The 27,622-nt window shown below is 35.5% G+C and overlaps 1 protein-coding gene across 4 annotated transcripts in view; it reads left to right on the top strand.

Annotated features, from left to right (window-relative positions):
• The first annotated feature begins 4,743 nt into the window (after positions 1 to 4,743).
• Positions 4,744 to 27,622, top strand: part of LOC110038935 (probable bifunctional methylthioribulose-1-phosphate dehydratase/enolase-phosphatase E1) — a 63,639-nt gene continuing 40,760 nt past the window's right edge. For 3 of the 4 annotated variants that reach the window (XM_020743864.1, XM_020743862.1, XM_020743865.1), the window contains exons 1-4: positions 4,744 to 5,094; positions 5,184 to 5,320; positions 13,636 to 13,731; positions 19,713 to 19,832. In XM_020743864.1, coding sequence (XP_020599523.1) covers positions 4,878 to 5,094; positions 5,184 to 5,320; positions 13,636 to 13,731; positions 19,713 to 19,832 — 570 coding nt within the window. In that variant the 5' untranslated portion in view covers positions 4,744 to 4,877. The remainder of the gene's footprint in view (positions 5,095 to 5,183; positions 5,321 to 13,635; positions 13,732 to 19,712; positions 19,833 to 27,622) is intronic. The other variant, XM_020743863.1, reaches the window with a different exon arrangement.

Raw genomic sequence — 27,622 nt, 5'->3', positions numbered from 1 at the left:
TAGTAAACAATACTACTTGATTGAAATAATAACACCACTACTATCTTTACAGGTCAAACATTTTGCGAAAGATAATGAACAAGCATTCTAGTCCAACATAACAAAGTGGGCAATGTTCGCTCCTCGAAATATTCCTACCCAAAGTAACATCCACGACTGCGGCATGTTTATATGCAAGTATATGGAAACCTTAGTACAGGTTAGCACAATCGAATGGAAAGATCACTTAAACCGGCAATATCTTATGGTACAATTTAGAGCTCAGTTTGCCTATGTGATTTGCATGTGGGCTTGCCAAGCATAAGGAAGAACTGTGCATTGTAATTTTATTGAAGGTATGTTTGTTGAACTGTGCTTTGTATAGAGTAAAAGTTATAATGTTGAAATGTGCTTTGTAAGTTTATTAAGAGTTTTGTAACTTTCACCATTCAATGCAGCTTAGCATATGATATGTAATCTGAAAGTGCAAAAAATTAAGAATTTTGTATAGAGTAAGACTTTTCAGTAATATGATCTGTAAATTTTCAAATATTTTATGATAATATATTTTTATATGCATAATTAAAAATCATCAATGAATTTAAATGTTGATACAACTAATTTTAAATTTTAAATAACGCAGTGGAATTGCTGAATAACATAGTGGAAAGGAAAAATAACCCACAAGGAAGATAAAATAACGCTTAGGGAATATTCGGAGCACGTTACGTGCTTTTTATACTCATCGTGAATGGGAAATAACACATTTAAATGTCGATACAACTAAGTTTAAATTTAAATGTCGATACAACTAAGTTTAGATAAATAACACATCAGGAATGGGAAATAACATAGAGGGAAGGCGAAATAACGCAGCGTGCTGGCGAAATAACACCTAGAGAATATTCTGATCACGTTACACGTGATTTATACATACCGAAAAGATAAATAACGCAGCTAAATGTGAGAATAACGCGTCGGGAAGGCAAAATAACACAGCCGCAAACTAAGTAACACATGGAGAATATTCCTAGCATGTTATGCTGGCTTAAGTGATCACGAAAGACATAAATAACATGGTTGAATGACAGAATAACACAGCGGAAAGGGAAAGTAACGCAACCGAAGACAAAGTAACACAGGGAGAATATTCAGAAAACGTTACGCCCGGTTAAATCGGGTCGTAGAATTGGTAATGGCGTTATTTTCTATGTTTCTTGTGTTACAATGGTGTTATCAATGTGTTATTGGACTATAATCTGAATGTATTTGTGTTATTAATGTGTTATAGGAATGCTCTTCACATTTATTTTCATCATTATTAAAGCTATAACTTAAACAACACCATTAGCAACATATTAAAGCTATAACATAACCAACACCAAAATCTGGTCGTGGAATCGGTAATAGTGTTATTTTCGATATTTCTTGAGTTACAAAGGTCTTATCAATGTGTTATTCGACTATATATTGAAGGTATTTGAGTTATTAATGTGTTATAGTACTGCTCTTCACATGTAATTGCATAATTATTAAAGTTGTAACATGAACAACACCATAACCAACATATTAAAGCAGTAACATAAAAAACACCATAATTATTACACCTTCGACACAAATACATTGATTTATAATAAATCAAAGCTCAGTTATGGAATCCATCAATAATTCGATGAATGATTGAGATGATATTTGCGATGGAAAAATTTTTTGTCATGTTGTAAAGAAAACACGTTTTAGAAAAATAGATTAAAATAAATCCCTAATGAAAAACATGTTTTATTTCATTTTTATACCAGGCTTAGACAGTCAGACATAATTGGATCGGATGGAAAAACATGTTCCCGGCTAGTTGATTGTTCAAGATATTTTCCTATACGCAGAACTTATGGTTAGAGAAGGGAAATAAAACATAAATTGAAGTAGTTCATTTAATGTAGAGAAATATACTTTTGGATCTTTTATTTTTCTCCCAATATCCTTTCAATCTAGAAGTAGAAACACCTTTTGGCCTCCTCTTTGTTGGGTCAGCCACATTACATATATATTTGATTTTTTTTCTTCTTCGCTTTTCTCTTAACAATAAGTGTTTCTCCAGCTTTTGCTTCATCAATATTTACAGATAGCTTTTTTAAATATTTCCCATATCATCTACTCAATAAATTTGTCTCCTTGTGCTTTATTGATTAGTTGGTACGCAAACTTCTGAAATTGTGAATGGAATAGCAGGCCACTTGAAGAAACAACCATAATTTGGGACTCCCTTAGATGTGTGTATTAAAACATATTATAAATGTCTCTTTTAGCATGATTAGACCATCACAATGGCAATTATTTTTCAAGAATGAGTTTTCTTTTAACCACATTAAAAACATGCAGAGCATTGGAACACAACAACCCTTTCATTTCAAACATCTTGCAACTACAAGTGACATTGGAGTTAACTCTGTCAAAATTTACAACCCAAGTCGTGGATGTGTCATCATTATCCAAATTGCATATATAATATTTGGACCCACTATCTGTGGCGAATTCAAGTGTGAGTCCACATAAACCATTAAGCAGCTCTTGCTCGAGCATTGAGTAAAGCTTCCTCGTATAAAATGAGGAAGCTTGCCTCAAAACTGGGTTGACTCTAGCCATCGACTTAGTGATAGATTGACTACATTTGAAATCTTCGTCCTTTTCGTTCCTGCGCCGTGATTTTATTATATTTTCTAAGCCAATAAAACAATATGTCAAAGAGCTTGTGAGCTTCAAAACACCATGACATATATTATTTGTGGACTTACTTCTTTGAGTTGATATGATTCTCATTCCAAATATTTATTTATTGAAGGCAGTGGACCATTTATGTCTGATTTTGTACATCTCATGCAACCATACATTACTGTGTAGGTTACCCATTAACATCAATAAGGACCAAGTTTCTTCGAATTCCTCTGAATCGCATTTACTCATGTATTTATAAAAAAGATTGGTGACACTCTTGATGAAAACTCCACATTGCACTTTTGAAGTAATTTTTTTGTATATATGTCATTGACATAATCTATGTCGTGTTTGTGGAAGACATTCTTCAAAAGCCCTTTTCATTGCTTGGTCCTGATCACTGAAAATACTTAATGGATGCTTTTCCCCCATTACTCTTATAAGAGCTTCGAATAACCATCTAATAGAGTCAATAGTCTCCTCGGACAAGAAGCTAATCCCAAACAGGACGTTTTGCCAATGGTGGTTAACTCCCACAAAGGGAGCGCAACATAAATTATACTTATTTAATCTATAGCTTGTATAAGAAATGATTACATCCCCAAAACAGTAATAATCCAGCCTGTATAACCCATCACAAAAAAAAAAAAAAACCTTGTTAATCTACCATTCTCATCAGTTTGGAAATCTCATGCAAATATGCTATCATCGGCTTGCCTCCCCACGAACAATTGTATTAGAGAATTGACATCTTCTTGTTCAATTTTTTCTCTTCTTTCTCTTTGAATGAAATTGAACGCATCCCTCTTCATGCATTCCAAATTCTCTATTCTCCCACCCTCCGTAACAGTGAAGTTATATGCATTCGTTGCTCCGATCCATGATCTTGTCATTGATCTCAGGACATCTACATTTAAGTCAGTTATCTTTTTATGGAACGAAGAAGATGCTTATCACCACATTTAGCCAAAGGATGGTTGTGACTTTCAATGAATTTCTTTCCTGTCTAGTTGCCTTCAAGGTCAACTTCATAGTGAACTATATTGACAGCTAGTCCTCGTGTCTGATTTTTTGTACTTTACTGTATTCATAAGGTTAGACTCCTCCTTGTGACCAACTTTTCCACAATGAAAATCTTTGGTTTTCATTTTCTTCGAATTCAACCAATAACAACTGTCGTCTTCCGAACACTGAAACCTACATGATGTGCATAGACACAATAAGTTTCATAAGCTTCTTACTCATTGTGGACGATGGTGCTAATAAACTTCTTCGCAATTGGATCATTGCAAACAGTTATCTGCTCACATGACTGCATATTTACACAAATTAAGGCCATTATCAGCAAGAATAACACAGCGTAACCCCAACATAACAACAGAATAACAGTAGAATAAAACAGTAAAACCTGACAGACATTCATAATAATAACGCTATACTGATACCATACAACATCACAAAATAACTAAGAAATAACACAACAACAACCACCAAAAGAACACACAAGAAAAACATACCAGTACCACCACTAAGACTAACAATAACACTACAATAATGAAAGAATAACACAACAAAATAGTTAAATAACACAACAACAATGAGCCAAAATACATCATATTACCATTACCATTTAAACATGAACAAAACCACTATTATACCACATTAACAAAAAGTAACCCTGAACCCAAAAAAACTGCAATAACCCAGTGTAACACCAGACTAACACAGTAAAACTCAGCGTAACACCACAATAACACTATAAAACCCAGTAAGCATGCATGAGAATAACATTAAACTTATACCATTATATAACTACAGTGCAAAAGTAAAACCTAGTTTCAATCTCAAGATACCAAATAACAAATAAAAATAATATATATTATAAAAATAACACCATTATCAGATCAAACAAACAACAATGCAAGTTTGAGCTAAACAGAAACTATTACCTAAACTAAGTTGGGCAAAAATGATGGCTTACTAAGCAGAGTTTTTACGAATAAATATTCGGGCCCTCGCGTGCCTGTTCTTCTTTATTTTCGGAGGTATGAGTGTAGGTCATTCAAAGCCAGGTGTCTGATTGGCCTCCGATGGTTCTTCTCAGTCCTGATAGAATAATTTTCCCGTTCATTCTGCTTCCAGTCGTCCATTTTCCCTAGCAAGGAGAGTGCCAAGCTTGAGGGCTGATGGCGGGAGTGGCAGCGGCTAACGGCTTCCCTGTGCTCAATTTGCAGGCTTACCTCGAGGGGAAAACTGTATTGGAGACGAGGGCGTTGGTTGCTGATCTTTGCAGGCAGTTCTACACACTTGGCTGGGTCTCTGGCACCGGCGGCAGCATCACCATCAAGGTACACGACGATTCTATTCCCAAGCCTGACCAGCTCATCGTCATGTCTCCCTCCGGTAAACCTGTTCTCTACTCCCCCTCTCCTTCTCTTTCTCTCCATATATATTTCCTGACTAAGTGGCTGAATCTTTTGTGGCATCATCAGGCGTTCAGAAGGAGAGGATGATCTCTGAAGACATGTATGTGCTTTCCAGTGGTGGCGAGGTGCTGTCCAAACCTTGCCCCAAATCCTACCCTCATAAGACGCCCAAATGTTCGGACTGCGCTCCTCTCTTCATGAAGGCAAATATTCCCATTCTTTCATTTACTTAACTTTTTACTCATTGCTATTGACTTGGATAATCTTTTTCTGGGTTTGTTTTTTAGGGCTTAGCACAAGATAAGTAGTCAGATAATTGAATTGAGCTTTAATGAAATGTAAGCGGCTTGATTGGTCCCAATGATATGATGATATAAGTTGGCATAAGTTCAGAAAAATTTTCAATTGTGATATGAAACTATGATATAGGGTCAGCGACATGGGCGGCATATCACAGCAAGATCGACATGAGCAGGATGCGGACTAACTAGGGATGCGCAATTTTCTTAGTTTTGATGGATCGGTTCACTAATTAGTCAAACTAAATTAAACCGAAATCTGAAATTCAATAAATAGAGCTGACGAAGCTTTTGCTAAAACCGATCCAAATAGAACTGAAATATAATTTGGTTTAATCGATTGGTTTACAGCAAACTAAGAGTTAGCATACAGCAAACTAAAAGTTAGCATTTGATCTAACATAATTATAAGTTAATCTTCTATTTCAAAAGTAAAATTTTTTTTTCTCACTTGTATACTCACAAACTCTTTAAAATTAAAATTTTCAAATTAACTTGAAATAAATATGTACGCTCAATTTATTTTTTTTTCCAAATGAATTTAATTTCATAATCTTAATATTAGTTTTTTTGTTTCTTTGATTTAATGAATATTAAAACCAAATTGAAAATAAAAAATCAAATATCAAAACTTTAAATACCAAAAGCTGAATTACATGCTTAAAACTGAACTGATTCAACCAAATGAGCTCACTTCCATTTGGTGAGTTTTAAGGTTATTAATGATTTTGGACACTTGTTACCTTCTAGTTGTATTGATGAGATCTGTAATCATTATGGTAAATTGGGTACAAGTGCCTAAGGTCCTTCTTCAAGATGTTTAACAAAGAATGATATACTACTGTTTTCTTAAATGTTCTTCTTTCTCTGTTTTCTTCTCTAGTTTCTTGTCTTCTGAATTTTCTTCCCTTAGCAGTAATCTATATTTTTGTCTTCTTGCTCAATCCTGTTTCTAGAGCTTCCGATGAGCCTTGATTGCTGGTTATCCCCATTTTTTTGTGTTCTTATTGATTGTTCGTTCCCAATATCAATCCAATTATTCCATGTTTGATGATTTGCATTTGTCAATAAAGAGAATGATCACCTCTCTAACGCCGATGAACAATTGGTTTAAATTATTGATATCCTTTATAAAGTTTAGCCACGATTAACCTTGCTTGGGGTCAAGCGCATATAAACTAGTGAAGTTATGTAAATTATAAAACTGATAGTAGCAGTGACAAATAGTATGCCAAAATACATGGCAGATTAGCTTTTAAAACAAAATGGATTGTAATATTAGTATCACGTTAAGTTTAAAAAAATCAGCAATATTACGACTTACACAAACTCCTGGATGAAGTTGTTAAACTGACTTTCACTTTATTCCATATGGACGGGCTCATAGAGGAATGGTACTTTTGGTTGGTAAAGAAAAAAGTGTTTTATCTTGGGTAAATTTCCTCGTCACTTTGCATTGCGGATTCTGTCCATCAAAATAATGGAACTTGCAGTGTGAACTAGCCAAGCTCATACTAACATTAACTGTTGCTATTGCCAAGTACAGTATGAAAAACCATCGTATTGATGAAGTATTTGTACAATGCTATTTTGAATTTTTAGACTAAAAGTAGCCATTTGTAAAGAGGTGTGCGTAATTTGCCTAGAGTCTTTGTAAAGCCATTGAATTATCGAAACTCATTGAGGATAAACTTACCGATGGATGCCTACACCAATCATCCAGGGTGCCTGGAACTAGATCACCTGACAAAAATGCATAAAACACCAAGCTGATGAACATGGTTTGGACATTGAGCTATAGTTGGGCGATCTACTCTCATCCAATTCCAATGGCACTGATAAACATCACTACAAATTGAACAATATTCCAAGCTAGATTGATCATATTTTTGTCCTTTCACTCTATTTGAAAGAACTAGCCTTGTTGCTTATCAACTGGACTTACCACTTGTCCATAACTCATCTAGTATTCCATGTATTTCTGCTTAAACAATATGAAGGAAATAACATCCTGCATCAAACTTCACTCTAACTAGATATATGGAACAACCACACATTGGTTCAACTAGTCTTCATACGTCAGTCCTTCTCGATAAGAAAACACTAAATCTACAGACTATCCAATGGGACAACCTACCACCTGAGCCTGCAACATTGATTATCAATGAAGAAAGGCACATCACGTTCCTAACTTCAGCATTGAGAACAAGACCATACTTCTGAGGGATATGGGAATTGATACAAACCTAAGATGCAGTGGCAATAACATTAGTGACATGAAACAACAAGACTGATAGGAGCAGACTGCAAATTCACCTGGCCAATCATTAATGGTGCTAACTACACTGACATGATTGTGCGACTACTAGGTATAAGAAGGCTAAAGAATGGGTGAGCATGGGGTACTAAATTAAGCGCGTCATTATATGTATGTCGCTGTAACAAATTGGACTGGTGTTTATTTTTGGTCTACTTATTTGTTAGGGTTGTTTTAGTGATATGGGACACTTATCATCATTTGGTTGTACTGATGGGAGTTGTGATAATGTGAAAAATTGGTTATAAGTGGCTATGGTTCCTCTTAAAAAAGCTTAGTGGAAAATGATAGACCAATTGTCTCATAAAAATTATTTTTCCTTTATTTTCTTCTTTAGTTTCTTGATCTCTAATTTTTTTTTTCTGTTTTCATTTCTGTTTTTTGTCTTCTCACCTTAATCCTATTTTTGGAGTTGCATAGCAGCATTGAGCCGCCTTCATTCTTATTAAAGTTTAAATTGGCTTAAAGCTTATTTACTTTAACACATCATGCTCCTTTGTTATTGCATAGCCATAATTTGATGTATTTTTAAGGAAGCGGGAGATATTTTTAAACTCAAGTTTAAATAGCAATGTATTTAATTTATTTAAATGTTTTTTTTTTTTTTGTGAAATTCTAGCAACATCTCAAATTTTGACCTTTTGAAAGCTTTTATGGATGAGGTAACACAATTCATATCAACTACGCAATTTTCAATGAGATTTCTATGATACATAAACTGTGGTTGATGATTTACCATCGATTACATTCATATTAAATTACATTTACTTGCATATAAGTAAACCTGATAGGAAGCAAGCAAAGCATGTGCGAAGCCTAAAAAATAAGAATTCTCTTGCGCTCTTCATTAGTGATTCACTTTGTTTTGTAGTCATTCATTGAGTCATTTTAACTCAAACATTGATTCCTTAATTAATTAAAATTTTATTAAAGAAGATGACTGTCCTTCATTTATACTAATTTCATGGTAATAATCACTAGTGTAGCTATTATCTTAAAATTGACATTCTTCTTATGTGGCATAAATGTTAGAACTTCTCTCACTAGAGTGAAAAAAAGCAACATAGTATCACAGCATGAAAGAAATGGATACAGGAGTTAACCTAAACAACAATTGGTAAGCCAAATATTATTGCTGAAAGCAAATGGGCCATTACAACCTACGCACTTGAAAGGAAAAATACTACAACACGACACCCGAAAATCTGAAATAGCAACATACATGACACAACACTCAACTAAGGGGTAGATGTAACTATGTTGGTGCTGGTCGATGAGGGTCTGGGAAGGTGGCGTGAGGGTGAAAAGACAGTTGACAATAAGAATACAACAAGGCGGCTGTTTCCCTGGTGCCATACAACAAACAAACAACAGGGAGTGATGTGGGAGGGCTACCCGGGTGATGGCAGCAAACAACAGTGAATGGCTGAAAAAGACATTTCTTGGTTGTGACAGCAATGGAGGAGAATAACAACAACAAAGGGGAGCAATTGCGACAATGGTAGCAAGTTGGAGTAAAGGAAACGGATGGCCGGGCAGTTGGAAAAATAGAAAATAGATGGGAATGGTTGTTTCTAATCGGCGGCATATAGTAGAAATGACGACGACGACGACAGGGAATATGTGGGACTGCAGGATAGTCAAGGATGGACTGTTCTATTGGCTACGATAGCGAGGACAATGGCTGGACAGTGAGGAAATTTTGGAAGAACAACAATGATGGCTTGTTTGAGGCTGCTGCAACAGTGGAAGGAAAACGAGAGTGGCATTAGGAGGATGTGGAAGGGGATAGGGAAAATAATTACCATCTCGGGAGAGAAATACAATAAGTGCACTATCCAAACCTTCGGATACAACCCTCAAAGGGAGAAAACGGATGCCGGTGGTTGCCGCTAAACAAACTCACACACAAACTAACCCTAGAACAACAAAAATACAAATATATAATGAGTGGTTAACTAGGAGTGTGGCCCACTCCAATTGGACTGCAAGTCTAAGGAAAAAAAAAAATTCTTCTGGTGCTCACAAATTCTAAGCTGAACCCACCCAACGCCGGCTCCCTCCTGTTGTAGTGTGGGAGACTTATGCTTGCGTTAGTCTCTCCCGTTCGGGGGAGCTTTGACCCCATTCGTCGAAGCTTCTATCCATTAGTTGAAAGTAGCAGAGCTGCTATAAACTCTTGGGGTTGAAGGGTCTTATACTGTGGTTCAAGAAGGACCTGATGGTTGAAAAGATGCAACTTAAGCCTTGGTAACTTAAACCATATTTGTACTGTAGGTGGTTTTTGGTTAAGCTCAAATTCAGGAGACCACTTGAGCGACTTAATAGTTTTTCCTTCAACGGTGAGGAGTTTCCTAAAAAAAATCCTAGCATAGTCTTTGACTGTAGTAATTGTATCATCACATTTCTCCCATCAAAGAGTCCCACCTTCCATTGTCCTACAAGTTTGAGATTCTCAAAAGCTTTGCAAATAACCTTCATTTTGTGATGCCCCAATTGAAATTTCCCAATGAGTGTGAATTTGCATTTTTCAACCAGAGTAGTGACTTTGAGGTCTGAAAAAAAAGAGCGGCCTTACCACCCTTCCTACAAGCCCTCTTAACAAACGGACAATCAACTTTCCCTTCAAGAGAATGATGATAGATCTGATGAAACACCACATGCTCGACAACCTTCTCAGAGTCTTGACCCTTATTAAGCACCTCAACAAAAGATTCTTTACATAGATACTGATTTGAGTGAGGAATAGTAGCCATCAAAGCAGAGGATAAAAAATGGAGAAAGGATGCTGCAGGGGGAGGCGTTGTCAAAAAGAGGAGCTGTTGTGCCGAAGAAGAGGATGAAGAGCAGATTGCGGGTGCAATCTACGTCGAAGTCGATGAAACCTTGCGTGCGGCTTTTGCGATGACGGAATTCTTTCGCTTGGTTGGACGAGTGAGGATCGAAGGAGAGGACGAAGGCAAGGCTTTGTGAAGCCGAAGCTTCGTTCGTGAACTAGGGTACCAACGAACCTGCTACGACGCTCCCCTTCCCTTTGTGGAGTAGGACAAGGCTTTGTGCGAGAGCTAGGGTGGTGACGAACTTGTGACGACGCTCCCCTTCCCTTCTTTTTCGAGTACAACGAGACGACGACGCGACGAACAGGCTTCGTTCTCGTTTCGACGTAAGGATATCGAGGGCTACTCGAGTTTCCATGGAATCACGACTAGAGCAAACTCTAGCAGAGCAAAAGCCATCGAATATATATATATATATATATATATCCGTATATATATATATAGATAAATAGAAAATAAGCAGTATTAGATTAAGTAAATTTAATACTTAATCAAAAAGGTAATAATTTATTAAAATAATCAATTAATTAAATTTAATACATGTTTATTTTAGGCCTTCATATATTAGAAGGATTGACTTCAAATAACAAATTAATCGGCATTGAGGTAAAAACTTATATCCTTATACTATGATGATATTTTATTTCTTCTGGTCCAAATGCATTAATTGTACTATCTATTGTTATATTGAAATTACTGCAAACTCTTGATTTTAAATTCTAGTGAATTTTTATTCATATTGTAGGAATGATATGAGTGCACAAAATTATCCAAATGATTTATAAGTATATAGAATGATACGCAAATATGAATGAAATAAATTTTTTAGTAAATAATGATATTGTTAGAATGTTTATTTTGCATGACTTACTATGATAGAGTCACTCTTTTATGGTACTAGTGAGAACGCTAAGGTATTTGTGCACGTATATGAAAAAATATATTGATATTGAAGAACCTTAGATGGTATCATTTTTATATGGTGCTCCTATGACAATTAACAAATACAGAATGATATTGGCTATTGATATAATAAGATTCATTGATAGCTTCTAAAATGTTAATATTGATTTATTAAAAATTTAACTGATGTGCATTTTACTTTTTTATTCCTTGTATTGTTGTAGTTTAGGAATATAAATATTCACTGACTTGTTTAGATCATTGTTATTTTAAACCAATTTTTCAGGTTAATTAATCAATTATAAGTGGAGTAATATAAGGGATAATGCTTATAGAAGACGTTGTCATAACGAGATAAATTTAAATATATTGTTTTAATTTAATTTGATCAGTGACTCTTTCATTTATTAAATAGTAAATTTAATTTCCACAGTCCGACCGTTTGTTTTCATTTTGATTAATTTTCATCTCTCTCTCTCTCTCTCTCTCTCTCTCTCTCTTGCTGCCCATTCGCCTTCTTAAAATGGTGTAGTTGATACATTGGGTGAGTTCAATTGACCCTCCTTTTTTATCACATTCAATAACGATTCATGTATTTATTTTGAAACGTAAACACACTATATTTTTTTTAATATTAAATAAGAGTTTAACGTTTTTTTTAATATGAAATTATTTAAATCTTTAACTATTTTTAAATTGCCTATATCATTTATTTTTAATTATTTTGAGCAATTAGTTTATTTTAATTTAGTTTGATCTCATGGCTTAATTAAATCTTCAAATTAACCATGAGATTTAATATATTTATTTTATGTAAAATTTTAGGTCTGCATAGAGAACTATGAAAGCAAGAGTTTGCGGGTTTGAATTGGCGAGCTATGTAAGAAAGAGGCATGTGAATGTGAGTCTTGAACTTGAGAGTCATGAAAGCAAGACATTGGCAACTGGAGGAATGAAAGCAAGGTTGCAAAGATGTGGGCTTCAAATTTCAAAAACCATAGGCTGAAGGGTTTATAGTTTCATCTGTGCTATAGTGCCGTTTATGAAGATGCATAAACCTCTTGTAAGGTTGAGCCAATGAGGTCCAAACTGAGAGACAATGAGATGCGCGGTTAATACATCATGCAATGGGCCACAAACATCATAGTTATACAAATCAACATTTACACCTACAAGCACATCATCCTTTTAACAACGATGAGGAGAACTTAGTTTTTATGAATCATAGGTTGTCGATTTACTTTTAAATAAACATTTCTTTTAATGAAACTTATTGTTCAAAAGTTTCTTTTAATGAAGCTTTTTGTTCAAAAGTTGAGGGGTAAGGTAGTTGTAAAAATATTCTCCTCGATGCTTAAATGATTTTCATGTTTCCTTTGGACACATGTCAGACAGGCATGACTCTAATAGTCAGAACATGTATCTACCTTTTAAAAATTGTGCTAAATTTACTTCAGGCTAAAATCAGGTTTTGACCCAGATAGGAACGAAGACACATCATGACATGTGGAATGTAGAAAAAAAAAAGTGTTAGGCACACTTTAGTGAAATATTCTTCTGTGTACCCCTCTTGTCTCTTGTGCATGTGCGTACCTTGCCATTTCTTCACATTGTCTTTCTATGCCATCTTTCCATGTCTCTTTCATGTGCAAGAAGTAGCGTCATAATGTGTCTTTCTCGATCTTTCATAAGCGAGATGCTGTATTTAAGTGCATTGCCTTTCATATTTTCCATAAGCAGACACCATAAATGAAGAATCAGATGCTGCTGGTAAGGTCTTCAATCCTCTTAATAGAAATATTAGAAATTTTATATATTACATTAAGAATTTATAAAATATAACATTGTACTCATGCATATTGTGTTTTACACTTTATATTTTAGCCGGCTTATGCTTTCTATCTCTATGTCCATGTCCATAATTTATAGTTTTTCCTGCTTATTTTCCTTATTTCTATTGGAATTTTAGTTTGTGATGAAAATTTTGATAGTTATGTTGACATGTGATTATAGGTTATCACGACCTATGTTATAATTTTGTTTCGGAGCACATTTAGGATATTTAAGGACATGATTGCTTATGTTTTACTTACCTTTTGTACTTTTTATATGATAACATCTGTTATTAGTTTATTTATATAAATTTAACCGGATTTTTGTAGGCCTATCAAATGTGCAATGCTGGGGCTGTTATTCATAGTCATGGGATGGAGTCATGTCTAGTAACAATGATAAATCCCCTCTCAAATGAGTTTCGTGTATGTTTTGAACTTCTCAGTTGAGGCACACCATACTGGAGTATGTTTTAATGTTTTCTTAGACCATAGAAAATATTTGCATGACCTTTAGTATTTTTTGAATTTATTTGCATGTACTTGGTATTTATTTTGTTTATAGCTTTTTAATGAAACTAATCTGCCTATATGAATGTTCAATATTTGTTTTTTCCACACCGTATCACATGAACATGCACTAAATCTTTATCAGCTAACAAAGGGTCTATGATTGGCTAATGTTATATTTACTTAAATAAGGTTTCTCATCGGAGTTATTAAAGCAAGGACAATGTAATAAATGATAATTATTTTTTTTATCAGTTGTATGACTAAAAATTATATTTATGCCCAAAAATGAAAAATATGTATATTATATGGTTTGATTCCTAAATTCAAGGTAAACAGTGATGGTATAAATCACCTTAAAATTATATATTCTATTGTCAATTTATATGGAGCTATTTAGCTGAACTTAGCAAAATTGAAAGCTGAAACTTTGTTTTATTCGATTACTGGCTATGTTCGGACAAGGTTAATGATGATGATGAGTAAGGATAATTATGATGATAAATATGTAGGAGCAAATTTAGAGCAAGACTGTCGAAGTTAAGAAGCCTTAACTTATGAGATGGGCCACCAAAAAACAGGGGCATTTGATTGTCCCTTTTTGAAATTTGATTCCTCAATGGAATGAAATGATAATGCATACAAATGCCTTGGGAAAATTTATTTCATTAGATTAAATTGTGAATTGAGGAATATTTTCTAAAGTATTTTTGAATAATACAATCAGATATTATTGTTCAAAATTTTAAAATAAGTATTGCTATGACTTTCGAAAAACATAATGTGTTTTGAGTAATGCAAATGTACATTTGCCATTAGGAGTTTTTAACTATTGGGCTTTGCAAAAGTTCCTTTTGTTTGTTGAGCAGCATCATTCTATGACTTCAAAATGACTGTTGCATGTCAACAAATATTCATGTTTTTGATCTTACAGTTAGTTGATTCTTTTGAATAAAAACTTTGAAAGCATGATAATACATACATGTCTATGTGCAAATATTATTTATAACTCGATGTATAGGTCTAGGCGTATTGTTGCTGTTTTCTTTATGTTTGGAATGCTTGAATTATTATAATTTAGATCTCAAAAGACTTGAGCAAGTTATATAAAAAAATTATCTTAATTTATTAAAATTAAATAATCGATGACACGTAATAGGGCACAATGGAGAAAAAAGATTCATGTAGCCGCCGCACCTAGTCGGAGAAAGGCTTGTTGTTGTTGTTGTGTAATGTTTGAATGGATTATTGCGTATGTACATTAATTAGCTATTTTATTCTGCAAGAAGAAACTCTTATCTTACTGTACTTGCCCTGTTCATTGTTTTAGATGCCCCTGGCAGCTAAGATAGGTTATAATCATATCATCATTTTTATTGCAAAATGAGGCATCGCCAATTCATGTCTTGAATTCAATGTGAAATGATGAGATGAGTATTAATTTGAATTCACATGATTAGTGGTTGACATTTTTCTAACTCAACATGAATAAGCATGCACAAGATGATGGCTTCTCTCATGAGAGGACCGATCTTTGTGGAGGTAGAGATGACTTTGTTGGCAGCATGAATGGGAACCAAATATAACTTGAGTGTGAAAATTAGTATTGTGATTTTCTTTTTAAAATTTTTATTTTATTTTAATGAGTATTTTGATAAAAAATAACAGTGCTATTGCCGGGTCTCAAGTCCCAGATGTGAAAAAGTGAAAGGTTGTGTTAGGTAGTTAACAATCAATGTAAAATTTTTGTCAAAAAAACCATGACTTGAATCCTTTAAATCATTGCCAGGGCATTCACAGGAAGCGACGTACTGTATGACCTGAATACAACGAAAGTGTGCAAGGGCCGCTATACCGGAGCCCCGGTATAGTGTTAAGCAAATGTTTTCATATTATGGATGGGTGCATGCAAAAAAAATTGTCCATGAAACAAATTTTATGATAGGATCTTGTAGTATAGGTACTCTCACAGATAAATTAACAGAATTAATAGATATTATGATTCATAAGAAAATAAATATCTTATATATTTAAAAAACTAAATGAGTTGGAGAAAATGCTAATGAGGAATCATATGAGAAATGATATATGTGTAACTATAGATAAGAGTTTGAAAAATAATATTATAAAAATGAATAGAATTAGGGTTGTTTAGGGTAGTTTATTTGGTGAGGTGGCGTTTTGAAAACGCACCCAAAACGCCCCCGACATGTTTGGGTAAACTGCGTTTTGGCAGCTTATGCGTTTTCAAAACGCCGAAAATAACGTTTTCAAAAAAATAAAAATTTATAATAGCCAATGCACCTAGCTTAGCAGATTATTCAATAAGCTGCAGCTACCCCAAACAGACCCTTAGAGATAGAATTATAGTCTTAAAGATTATAATTGATACTAAGAATTTCTAATATTATAAGTTTTTATGCCTCTCAGCTAAGTTTAGATTAGTTTTTTTTTTTTAAAAAATTGGAATGACTTAGAAGAATTAATACAAATTATATCTCTTGAATAAAAAAAAATTATTTAAGGAGATTTAAATGAACATATTGGTAGAATGATATATGAATTTAGAAACACTACTGTTTTGAGTGGTTAATGAAGAAGGTAAAACCATATTAGATTTTGTTTTAACTTATATTTTTGTTATTGCTAATACGTTATTTAAGAAAAGAGATTAAAATATTATTACTTATAAATTTTGTATCTAATAAAACACAAATTGATTATTTTCTTATGAGAAAAAGAGATCGTCGAGAATGTACAGACTGTAAGGCCATTCAAATTGAAAACTTAAGTACTCAATATAAATTATTAATTCTAAATTTTAAGATGGGAAGTTGGAAGGTAACGAATAATATAAAACATTTTAGAAAATTAGATGAGGGCTTTTAAAAGACAAATAAAATTATTTTTATGATTAAACTTTTAAGATTTTATAATTTGGGATGTTCATGAAGAAGCTAATTTTATTTGAGATAAAGTAACAAACACTACTAAAAAAGTGACAAAAGAGACTTGGAGAATTAAAAGAAATATTTTTTATAAATAAAAAGAATTGGTGGTAAAATAATAATGTGCAAGAAAGGATAAAATATAAAAAGTTTTTTCATAAAACATGGTTTAAATGTAAAAAACTAGAGAATTGGGAAAAATATAAGGTTACAGTACGAAGTCTGGAAGATTAGTTTGTGATACTATAAATTATATTTTTACTGATCATTATAATAAATTGGATGCTAAAGAGGTTGAAAGATATATGTATAAATTATCCAAATAAAAGGAAAAGAAAAGTAAAAATTTAATTCCAGTAAAGTGTATTAAAGATGAAATTAAAAAAAGTTTTCTTTTGAGATTAGAAATATCATGTAACAGAACAAAATACATTTTAGATATCTTGGGTATGTTGTTCAAAGTGATGGTGATGTAGAAGGGGATGTAATTAGAAGAATTCAAGTTGGGTGGTTGAAGTATAGGAAAGCATCGGCCTATTGTGTGATAGAACAATATCGCTTAGACTTAGAGAAATTTTTTTTAAGATGGTGGTAAGACCTGAAATGCTTTATGACGCAGAATCTTGACCTATAAAAGATAAGCATAAAATTAAGTTAAATGTTGCTGAGATGAGAATGCTTAGGTGGATGTGTGGCTTGACTCTTAAAGACAAAAAGTGAAACAATTGTATCCTGAAAAGGTTGGTGTATTGGTGTAGCTCCAGTGGTGGACCCAGTGGTGGACAAGATTATAGAGTTGTCTTAGATGGTTTGGTCACATTAAACGTCGACCATATGATGATCCGATTAGGAGAGAAAATGTTTTAGATTCGACTTTTGTTAAGAACGAAAGATTTTGACCTAAAAGATATGGGCATGTTATATTAAAAATGATCTTAATTTATTAGAATTAAATGAAAATATGAAACTCAATATGACACAATGGAGAAAAATAGTTCTTGTAGCTAATCCCACTTAGTGGGATAATGGATTATTGTTGTTGTTGGATGTTATGATCTTGGTATCAAAGATAGTTGGAGAAAGTGGTGGTTCAAGTTTGCCAAGTTTTGAATGGAATGGATTATCCACGAGAACTAGGTTGCACTCCCTAAGAAAATAATTCAACAAAAACTCGTGGATGTGTTTTTGTTCCAGAAATGAAGCTCTTGGATGCAAGGATTGGTGTTGTGTTGTAATTGCAGCCAAATGTGTTTAGGGGCACAATGTGAGTGCACGATTGCCAAAAGTCTACTAAAAATGTGCTCTCCTTTGTATTAAAATAGCATGAACAAGTTGCATGCAAGGAGCTAAAGTCTCCTCATTTTTTGCTTGTATTTGCGAGCTTTTTCTAGTAGACAAGTTAAATAATTAGTGATGAGAAAAAAATAATGAAGTGGAGTGCCATCTGAAGACTTCTTTTTGAATTGAAGAGAAGGAAATTTCAAGCGAGGGGATTTAATAATTCTTTTTTCTGAAGGGAGGTGGTAGCTGCCCCCATCAATAGTGTGTATGTGGCAAAAAGTGCATGGGAGTATGTGTGAAATGCCAACACATCTATTTTCTCTTTCTTTTTTTAATTTTTGGGAAATATGGCTTTGTGTTCTCCTTTTGCTCCTCGTCTTCACTTATGGAGCGACACTTTCTAGGGTGAAGGATTACAAAAATTTTTTTCCTTTCTAATCATGCTGCCCCTTTTGGGATATTATTTCCTAGGGGTGACCATTTTGCTATTAAATTTATGTATGTTAGCCGGGAAAAAGAAGAAAATGTAATAGACAAAAAAATATAAAGTTTTTGAATTAAAAATACAAGTCTCATGTTTTTACGAGAAGGCTCATTAGATGAATTGCTTTTGGTCACCCAAGTTCAAAGATCAAAATTCTGAAATCGATAAGTGACCAGATAAATGAATGTCAATGCTCGAATTTTCATGATTCTCATCTCATTTTTGCCATGTTTTGCAGGTGGATGTAAGTTCATGGTTTACATCCTTTAGCTAACTATATAGCTACTAGCTCAGATATCTTTTATGATTCATGAAGTTGGCCTTGTGTGCATGGTTACATGTTTTGTTTGCATGCAAACTATTGCAATGAGCTTTTTTGCAAATAGATGGAGAGAATAGGATAACTTGAATTGGAGTTTCACCATGATTTTTTTCATAAATATCTGTGCTTGTACTCTAGGTTGCAATTCTATTGTTTGCCAATATGTTACTAGTTAATTTTTTTAAAGTTTGTATTTTTTGTACGGTATTGCAGTACTTTCACTGCCTGAGTATTCATTAACTGAGTTTCATGATAGAGTTGGTTCAGAAATAATGTTATTCTTCAGATTTCACAATCAAAATTGTGTATTTTGCTCTGTTATGATATTTAAAATCTCAAAAAGAGCAATAAATTTCATCTTGCATGTTGGATGGGGAGGAGGACTGTGACATCTGAAGTTTTCTGATGTGTACATTCTAAACAAAGCATACCCCGTAATGCTTTGGATTTCCTTGCCATTCTAAGCCATGCTTATCCACATTTCAGAGTTGAGCTTTAAATGAGCCAAAGTAAAACACTCTTGTTGAGTTCTTGTCATCTCTTAGATTGACTTAAAAAAAAAGCTTTTTATTAGAGTTGATTGATAAACTATTATATGTTCTGCAATCCCTGTAAAATTAATGGGGGCAAAAAAAAGTGGGGATGGACGACGGGTTCATGCGATGTGTGTTTTTCGTATTAGAGATTTTTTTTTTCCAGTTTTTGAGATTATAGTTTGAAGGCGAAGATAAAGAAAATCTATTGGCAATCTCTTTAAAATTAATGTAAAATTTGTTTTTCTTTGAATCTGTCTTTTCGTATTAAAGCACTAATTTATATACTTCGCGTTACATTTACTTCTCCCCTTGCTTTGCTTATGCAGATAGCTCACATGGAGATGATAAAAGGAATTTTTGGACATGGTTATTATGATGAGCTTGTAATTCCAATAATTGAGAATACTGCTTATGAAAGGGAGCTCACAAAATCATTAAGTGAAGCTGTAAATTCTCATTCTATATACCGATTTCATATTCTGGTTGTCAGAATTTTTTAGCGTAGTTTTACACTCCAATATAGTAATGTTCTCTTTCTTGAGTTGCTAGGCTTGTTAGTGAATTCTGTTATTAAAATTGTTGCTTCATTAGCTACATTAAACTATTTGAGGATTTAATGAATTGACTTGTATTAGAAATTATTTTATTTGCAAATAAATTTTGATGTTTGAGTTCGAGATATGAACATCAATATGATATAATGCCTATTTTTAGTGTAGTCTTATATGATTATAATTTTAAATTGTGAGCCTATATCGAGAAGTCAAACTACAATTTAAGCTATGTAAACTTGTTAGCTATTAAAGAAGTTAAATTTCAAAAGCCCATGATCAAAATAATGTGGCCAAAATGGTTAATTTTTCCAAACAACCCTTATTAAATGCATCTCTTAAGTTAATGAGCAATCATTCATAGTGGAGTATGTCAGTCATTTACAAAATTAAGTACTTTCAATCTAAACATTGAGCCCATTAGAGTTGACCAGACCAAAACGAACAAAATGCGATATCTCTTCTACAATTGCTTCAATGCATGCAAAAGTTCTAAAACTCTGCTCTGCTAGCAATGATACCTGCGTGCTAAAATAAGGCCAAATGAAGAATGAAACATCTAATCTCTTGAGTCTAGATTTAATTTTTGACTTGATGACTGCCAATCCCTCTTTTAACTTAAAAGGACAAATTTTCTTTATAAGAGTCAATAAAATTACAAAACATATGTTAAAGAAATGAAAGTATAAACTTACAAAGTTTAAGAATTATACAAATGGTTACTTTGTGGTTTGTGCTGCCACCCTTTTACCTTTTTTATTAAATATGCTTATGGTGTCAAAAGTAAAAAAAAGACTAATTTGTACATAGAAATTGTTTGTATCAATTTAACTAGATTGGTCATTTTTATAGGCTCATTGCTACCAAGGATGGTATTATTGCCTATAAATCAATTTATCATGACTAAAATGAGGCCCTAAACCATATCTTAGCCTTTCTTTTAAAAACTCATAAGTCTCCAATGGTCAAATTCTCCCAACTTTAAACCATAAGGTTTATATTATAGAGTAATAAACCTTTTATTAGTCGAGGTCTGCCTTGAAATTAGCTATATTAGAGAAGAGATCACATTGTCCCTAATGTTGCTAATTTGGTGTAAAAACCCTTGTAAAAGTATAGTCTTTTGACTATTAATACGAGGGCTCGTCTATTGATGTTAGATAATGGAAGAATGTGATTGTGATAGGATGATTCCGGAGTTAAACGAAAACCCAATAGGAAAAACAAAATTTTATTATGCTTAGCAAATAGGGTTACAATCGATGGCAATTCCTATAAGATAACAATAACGCACAAACAAGAACCTCATTAAGTGAGGAGGAATGTTGGCGACTAATATAGAAAGTGTGGGATGGCTGTTGGCTGGTCAACAAGTAGTCTCCAGTGCATGGGGAAGCAGTAGCCAACAGGTTAGTGGAGAGGGGGGAGGCAGCCTCAGCTCGTGTTCGATTCGTTAAAAAATCACTGTTCGTGTTCGGCTCGTTTATAATTCGAACACAAAAAGTGTGTTCGTGTTCGACTTGTTTGCTTAGCAAGACGAACACTAACTGTTCCCCAACAAAGAGTCGTTTTGACAAATATAATCATGCAACCGTATAATGTTAAGGGATGGGGCATAATTTAAATCTTTTTGTTTATATTAGAACATCATTTAAATATATTTTGATATAATTTATTTTATTTTTTAATTAATAAGTTTAATTGAGTGTAAAGCCTTGTAGTCAATGAAATTTTTAAACATACAGCTCATCAATATATATATATATATGTATATATATATATATATATATATAATTGATGAGTAGTATTTCGAGCCAAAATGAGCCGAATACGAATGAAAAAATCTTGGTTCATGTTCGGCTCGTTTATATATCGAGCACAAAAAAAGGTATTCGTGTTCGGCTCGTAAACTTAGCGAACAAATCGAACACAAGCTTCTTAACGAGCCGAACACGAGTTGTTCGCGAACAATGAGCTATTTTGACAACCCTAGAGGTAGCATCAGGTTTTAAAAGGTTGAGAGCTGTAGCAGAATTTCTGGAGAGGGATTGGAGAGGTTGACGGCAGTAGGTGTGGTGCCGAACGGATAGGATGACAGCATGGAAGGGGGCCAGAAGGGCCTGGGAGATAGCGGGAAGGTACAAGGGTGACGAATGGTATCATGGAAGGTGTAGGGGTGGCTGGCCGCAGTAGGACTATTACAGGAATAACTGGCGGTAGCAAGGAGGGCGAGAAACAAGTTAGGACAATCACCACCTCAGATGAGTTATAGCTAGAGCATCTTTTCGCCATCGGATACATCCCTCAGAAGGGAGAAACATTGGAGGTAGAAATCTGAAATCAGAGACAGTCAAGAACTACCCTTTAAGCAAGCAAATCAACATGTATATAATAGATGATAGTAGATAGAACTAGAAGGTAATGGAAAAGGAAATGGATGGAATATGAAGGGAATAGAATAGGGAAGGGAGGTGGGTGACAAAAATAGAAAAGGGCCCTCTCCCTTGGACGACAAAGCCCCCTGAATCAATCGGCTGGCCCTAGAAACTCCCTGGCTGGGATCGGTTGGTCCAACACTTCCACCGCATATGGGCTGCGACAATTAAGCCTCACATCATTCTCCCCAAGTTGGGAAGCTTCGACTTCACCATCCGAACCTCTGCATCTTCGAAATACGACATCAGGTTTGTAACATTGAACATGACTAAAACATTGTAGTCTTCTGGTAGGTCGATCTTGCAGGCATTATCATTCAACTTCCTTAGTATTTTGAAAGTTCTATTTGCTCTGAGCTTAAGTTTTCTGCATGCTCCTACTGGGAATATATCTTTCTTCAGCCAGATCTATAGTTAGTCTCCTTCTTTAAAGGTCGCCATTTTCATTGTCTTGTTCGCCTATGCCCGCTACTTTGATTTTGCTTAGTGATCTGTCTTCTAACTTTCTCGCGGAGTTTCTGAATCTCGTGCACCCATTCCTCTGCATCCTCACTAATCTCCAATGCCGGAAGAAGCAGTTCCAATTCCAGTGGAGTGAGTGGGCTGTGCTTGTACACAATCTTAGATAGAGTGCGACCCGTGGTCTGACTTATGGATTTATTGTACACAAAATCATCCTGAGAGAATAAAATCCCAGTGTTTGATATTTTTTCCAACAAAGCATGTCAGTAGATTTCCAAGGCTCCTGCTTACTAGCTCTGCCTGGCTGTTAATTTGAGAGTGCGCTGCGGAACTGAATTGAAGCTTAGTGCTTATTTTTTCTTATAGATTCTTTCAGAAGTGGCTCAAAAATATGACATCCCTGTTTGACATGATGATCCAAGGCATCTCGTGCAGTCTTACAATTTCTTTGAAGTACAAGTCGACGACATACGAAGCATCCAGTGTCCTGTGTAATGGTACGAAATGTGTACTTTTGAGAATCGATCTACGATGATCATGACTGAATTTTTATTTTGTTGTGTTTTTGGAAGTCACACCAAAAAGTCCATGCTAAAGTCCACCCACGGGGCCTCTCGTACTGGTAAGGAGGTGTATAACCCAACATTTTGCCCCTTGGTTGTTGCCATATGACAAATTCTACACTTTCTGACGTTTCGCTCTACATCCCTCGCTGCTAAAATGTTTGGCCAGTCCTCAACTTTGGCTTTCTTGTACAATGGCCTCCCTCAGCGAGCATCTAGGAAGGCACCACTTGCTTTCGTAGAACTAGTAGCTATCAACTATGTAGTGCTGCTCGATTGACTTCTCTTGACATTGCTCCCGAATCTCCTTGAAGTCTTTGTCTGCCTCAACCAAGTCCTTTTACAATCTCAAAACCCACCACTTGAGTTTGCATCGATGCGATCAACAGGTGAAGACGACTTAGTGCGTCTGTTCTGTTATTCTGGCTCCCTACCTTGTGCTTAATCACAAACTGGAATGATGCTAGAAATTCCACTCCAGTTGCGTGTTGGCCCTTCAACTTAATCTGGTTGCTCAAGAATTTCAAGGCTTCATCGTCCGCGAACAATGTGAACTTACTTTTCAGCAGATAATAGCTTTAGGGCTCAAAAGCTCTCACAATAGCATAAAATTCCTTGTCGTGCATTGAGTATCTCCTCCTGTAATCATCATTTTTTCAATTAAAAAGATGACAGGGGGACCTCCTAGCTCAACACTACTCTTATCCCAACACAGAACACATCTGACTCTACCTTGAACAACTTACCTTGAACGGCTGGTTGAAGTTTGGTAGTGCCAAGCCTTCATCTGGATTGCTTTCTCCTTGAGTGTATTGAAACTAATTGAGCTGCCTCTGTCCATTGAAATTTGTCTCCTTTCAAAAACATCTGTCAGCGGAGCGGCGATGACACTAAAGCTCTTGATGAATCGTCTGTAAAACGATGCTAGTCCCAAAAATTGTCTCTGCTCTATGAAAGATTGTGGTGCGGTCCAGCTTGCAATGGACTTTATTTTTGTCGGATCCATCTGAATGCTTACACTACACAATGTAACCCAAAAAATATATTTGGTTTGTCATGAAGTGACACTTCTTTTGATTGCCATACAGTTGCTCTGTGCCCAAAACCTCGAATACAAGTGTTGTAAGTGCTCCTCCTCAGATCAGCTGTATGCCACAATATCATTAAAGTAGACCACCACAAATTTTGCAATGTGGGCTTGGAATACTTGATTCATCAACCTCATAAAAGTACTAGGCACGTTTGACAAACAGAAGGGCATAACTGCCCATCGTTAGATCATCTCGTGCCTTGAAGGAGATCTTCCACTCGGCCCCTGACCTCATTCATATTTGGTGTAGTACCCACCGCGTAAGTCGATTTTGGAAAAGATGGTGGCTCCGTGTAACTGGTTCAAGCAATCATCCAGGCGATGCATGAGAAACCAATACTTGATGATAATTTTGTTGATGGCCCTGCTTTTGATGCACATCAGCCATGAATCACCATAAGGACGGGAGCAACATATAGACTGGTACTCTCTCTAACCAACTATCTCAAGCAGAGATCCTGTACCTGTTATTGCAACTCCTCGTACTTCGCAGGTCTCAATCTGTAGGTGGGCCAATTCGACAACACTGTTCGACGTGCTGAATGTCTCTCAATGGTGATAATCTCTCTGAAAGACAATCAGTCACACATCTTGAAAGTTTTGTAGTGGCTGTAGTGGTACTGGTATCACACTATCCTCCTTGGTTACCTCTAATAGGACTAGTGCTGGTGTCGTTGGAGTATCCCAAATTATTTGCATGAAGGTGGCCTTTGAGACATATACATCTCACATCCTTAACAGGTAATAACATAATGTATATTCCATCCTTTTTAAAAGAGTAAGTATTCTTTAAGCCGTTGTGTTGAGTCTTGCGGTTGAACTGCCAATACCTTCCCAATTGAATGTGATACACGTCCATACAGACCATGTTGCTTCACACTTGCTTCTGAAGCTGATCTCTAATCGAAATTTCACCAAATATTGCTGATCCACGGGTATTTCATTTCCCTTTTTCAACCAGGTAAAGCAGTAGGATGGGGAAGCTTCTGGGTTGCCAACCCCCCAGTTTCTGCTTCATTAGTGTGGATACTACATTCTTACAACTACCATTGTAGATAATCAAATTGCACATCTTGCCCTTTGGCCATATACGTGGTGCAAAAAATACTGTGCCTCAGCCATGATTGATCTTTCGCTAGCTCAATCTGTAGAACTCTCTAACATCTCTGCCTTGCCACCTTAGAGCTAAAGTTCCCTCTTTGGATTCACCTCTGATTCCTCTTCTTCCACTTTTTCGACGCTGCCCTAATCTGCGAATGATACAACTAGGCTTGTGAGGCAGCTGACAATTATATGTACATAGCCGTGGCACCAAAAACATTTCATGGCGGGCACTTTATTGGGCGAGCTATCCTTTTCTGGCTTCTTGCTATTCAAACTGTTTTGTCATTGCCTTGTGCTATCCTTCCAACTCCTCCTCAAGTAGCCTTGTAGGTAGTTGTAGCTGCAGATGATGGCCTGATTGAGGACTGCTGGCTGTAGGGTGTTCGTGGCCTGTCGGGCTTCTACTGTTTTTCTACATTCAAAGCTAAAATTTGAACATCTCCAAGCGACCAATAGGGCTTCAGTTGAACCATGTTGCTAATGGTGGGCTTCAAAGGCGATCATATGTTCCTCTGGCTCAACCAATTCGCACTTTATCTGTAATTGGTCAAACTGCGCTACGAACTCCACTGAAAGATCTCTCAACTGCAGGTGGAGTCTTAGAAACATGCTTTGACAGTAATGAGGTGGAAGGTATTTCCACTGCATCTCCTTCCTCGTATTTTCCCACTTGGTACTCTTATCACCGCCTCCTCTTTTTCTGTCTTTGCATATTCTCCCACCATAAGGAGGCTCTCTTTTTTATTTTGATGGTGACTAACTTTACCCGTTTATCTTTTGTCACGTCTTTATATTTGAAGATTCACTCTATTGATTGGAGCTAGTTGACAAAGTCATCAGGATCCATAACTTCGTTAAACGCTGGCAGATCCACTTTGATGCAAAAGTCTGCGTGTTCTCCATATGTGTGCTCCTCTCTCGGCCTCCTATGATATTGAATTTTGAAGCGGTGTGGCTAATAATCCTCGTTGCTGATATCTTTCTTGTGTAATGGATTCAGATACTCTTCCATCTCTCTCCTTCAACTCTCCAGATTTTGGTCGAGAGTAATTTCCCCTTGGGTCCCATCATCCATCTCTGCCAATCTCTGTTGCAGACGACGAATCTTCCATTGTATCTTTTCATGGGTGGGGTCCGACATGTCTCCTTGGTGGCATGGTTTAAAGTTTGGGATTTGTCGAAGTTGGAAGGGTATTTAGTGGTTGGAAAGAAAAATTGGGTTATGGAGGATTTTAAGGAAACCTAGGATTTGACTAAGGATAGGCTTGCTTTGATACTAAATGATACCAGAGTTAACCCAAAATCCAATAGGAAAAACAAAATTTTATTAGCCTAGCAAATAGAGTTACAATCACGACACTCGTAGTAAGAAAACAACAACACACAAACAAAGACCCCAAATAAAACGAGGAGGAATGGTAGTGGCTAATATGGAAGGTGTGGGATGGCTATTGGCTGATCAACAGGTTGACGACAGTGTGCGGGGAAGCGGTAGCCAGTAGTTTAGTGGAGAGGAGGGTGGCGGCAACAGGTCTGGAAAGGTTCGAAGTTGTGGTAAAACTTTTGGAGAGGGGACTGGAGAGGCTGTTGGCAGCAGATGGGGTGTCGAAAAGACTAGGCTGCAGTGGGGAAGGGGCCCCAAAGCTCCCGAGCGACAACAAGAAGACACAGGGGCGTCTAATGGTAGCAGGGAAGGTGCAGGGGTGGCTGGTGAAAAGTAGGATTGGTACGGGAAAGGCTGGCGACAGCAAGGAGGATAATCACCACCTGGGACGAGTTATAGCCGAAGAACCTCGCCATCGGATACAACCCTCAGAAGAGAGAAATGACGGAGGCAGAAAATTGAAATTAAAGAATAAAAAACTACCCTCTAAGCAAACAAATCAACATATATGCATACATACATACATATACATACATATACATACATACATACATATACATACATATACATACATACATACATATACATACATATACATACATACACATACATATACATACATATATATATATATACATACATATACA

Source organism: Phalaenopsis equestris, unplaced genomic scaffold, assembly GCF_001263595.1.
Source record: "Phalaenopsis equestris unplaced genomic scaffold, ASM126359v1 Scaffold234382, whole genome shotgun sequence".
In the NCBI taxonomy this organism is placed as follows: domain Eukaryota; kingdom Viridiplantae; phylum Streptophyta; class Magnoliopsida; order Asparagales; family Orchidaceae; genus Phalaenopsis; species Phalaenopsis equestris.
The sequence above is the reverse complement of the archived record's forward strand: the minus strand, read 5'-3'. Positions and strand labels throughout refer to the sequence as shown.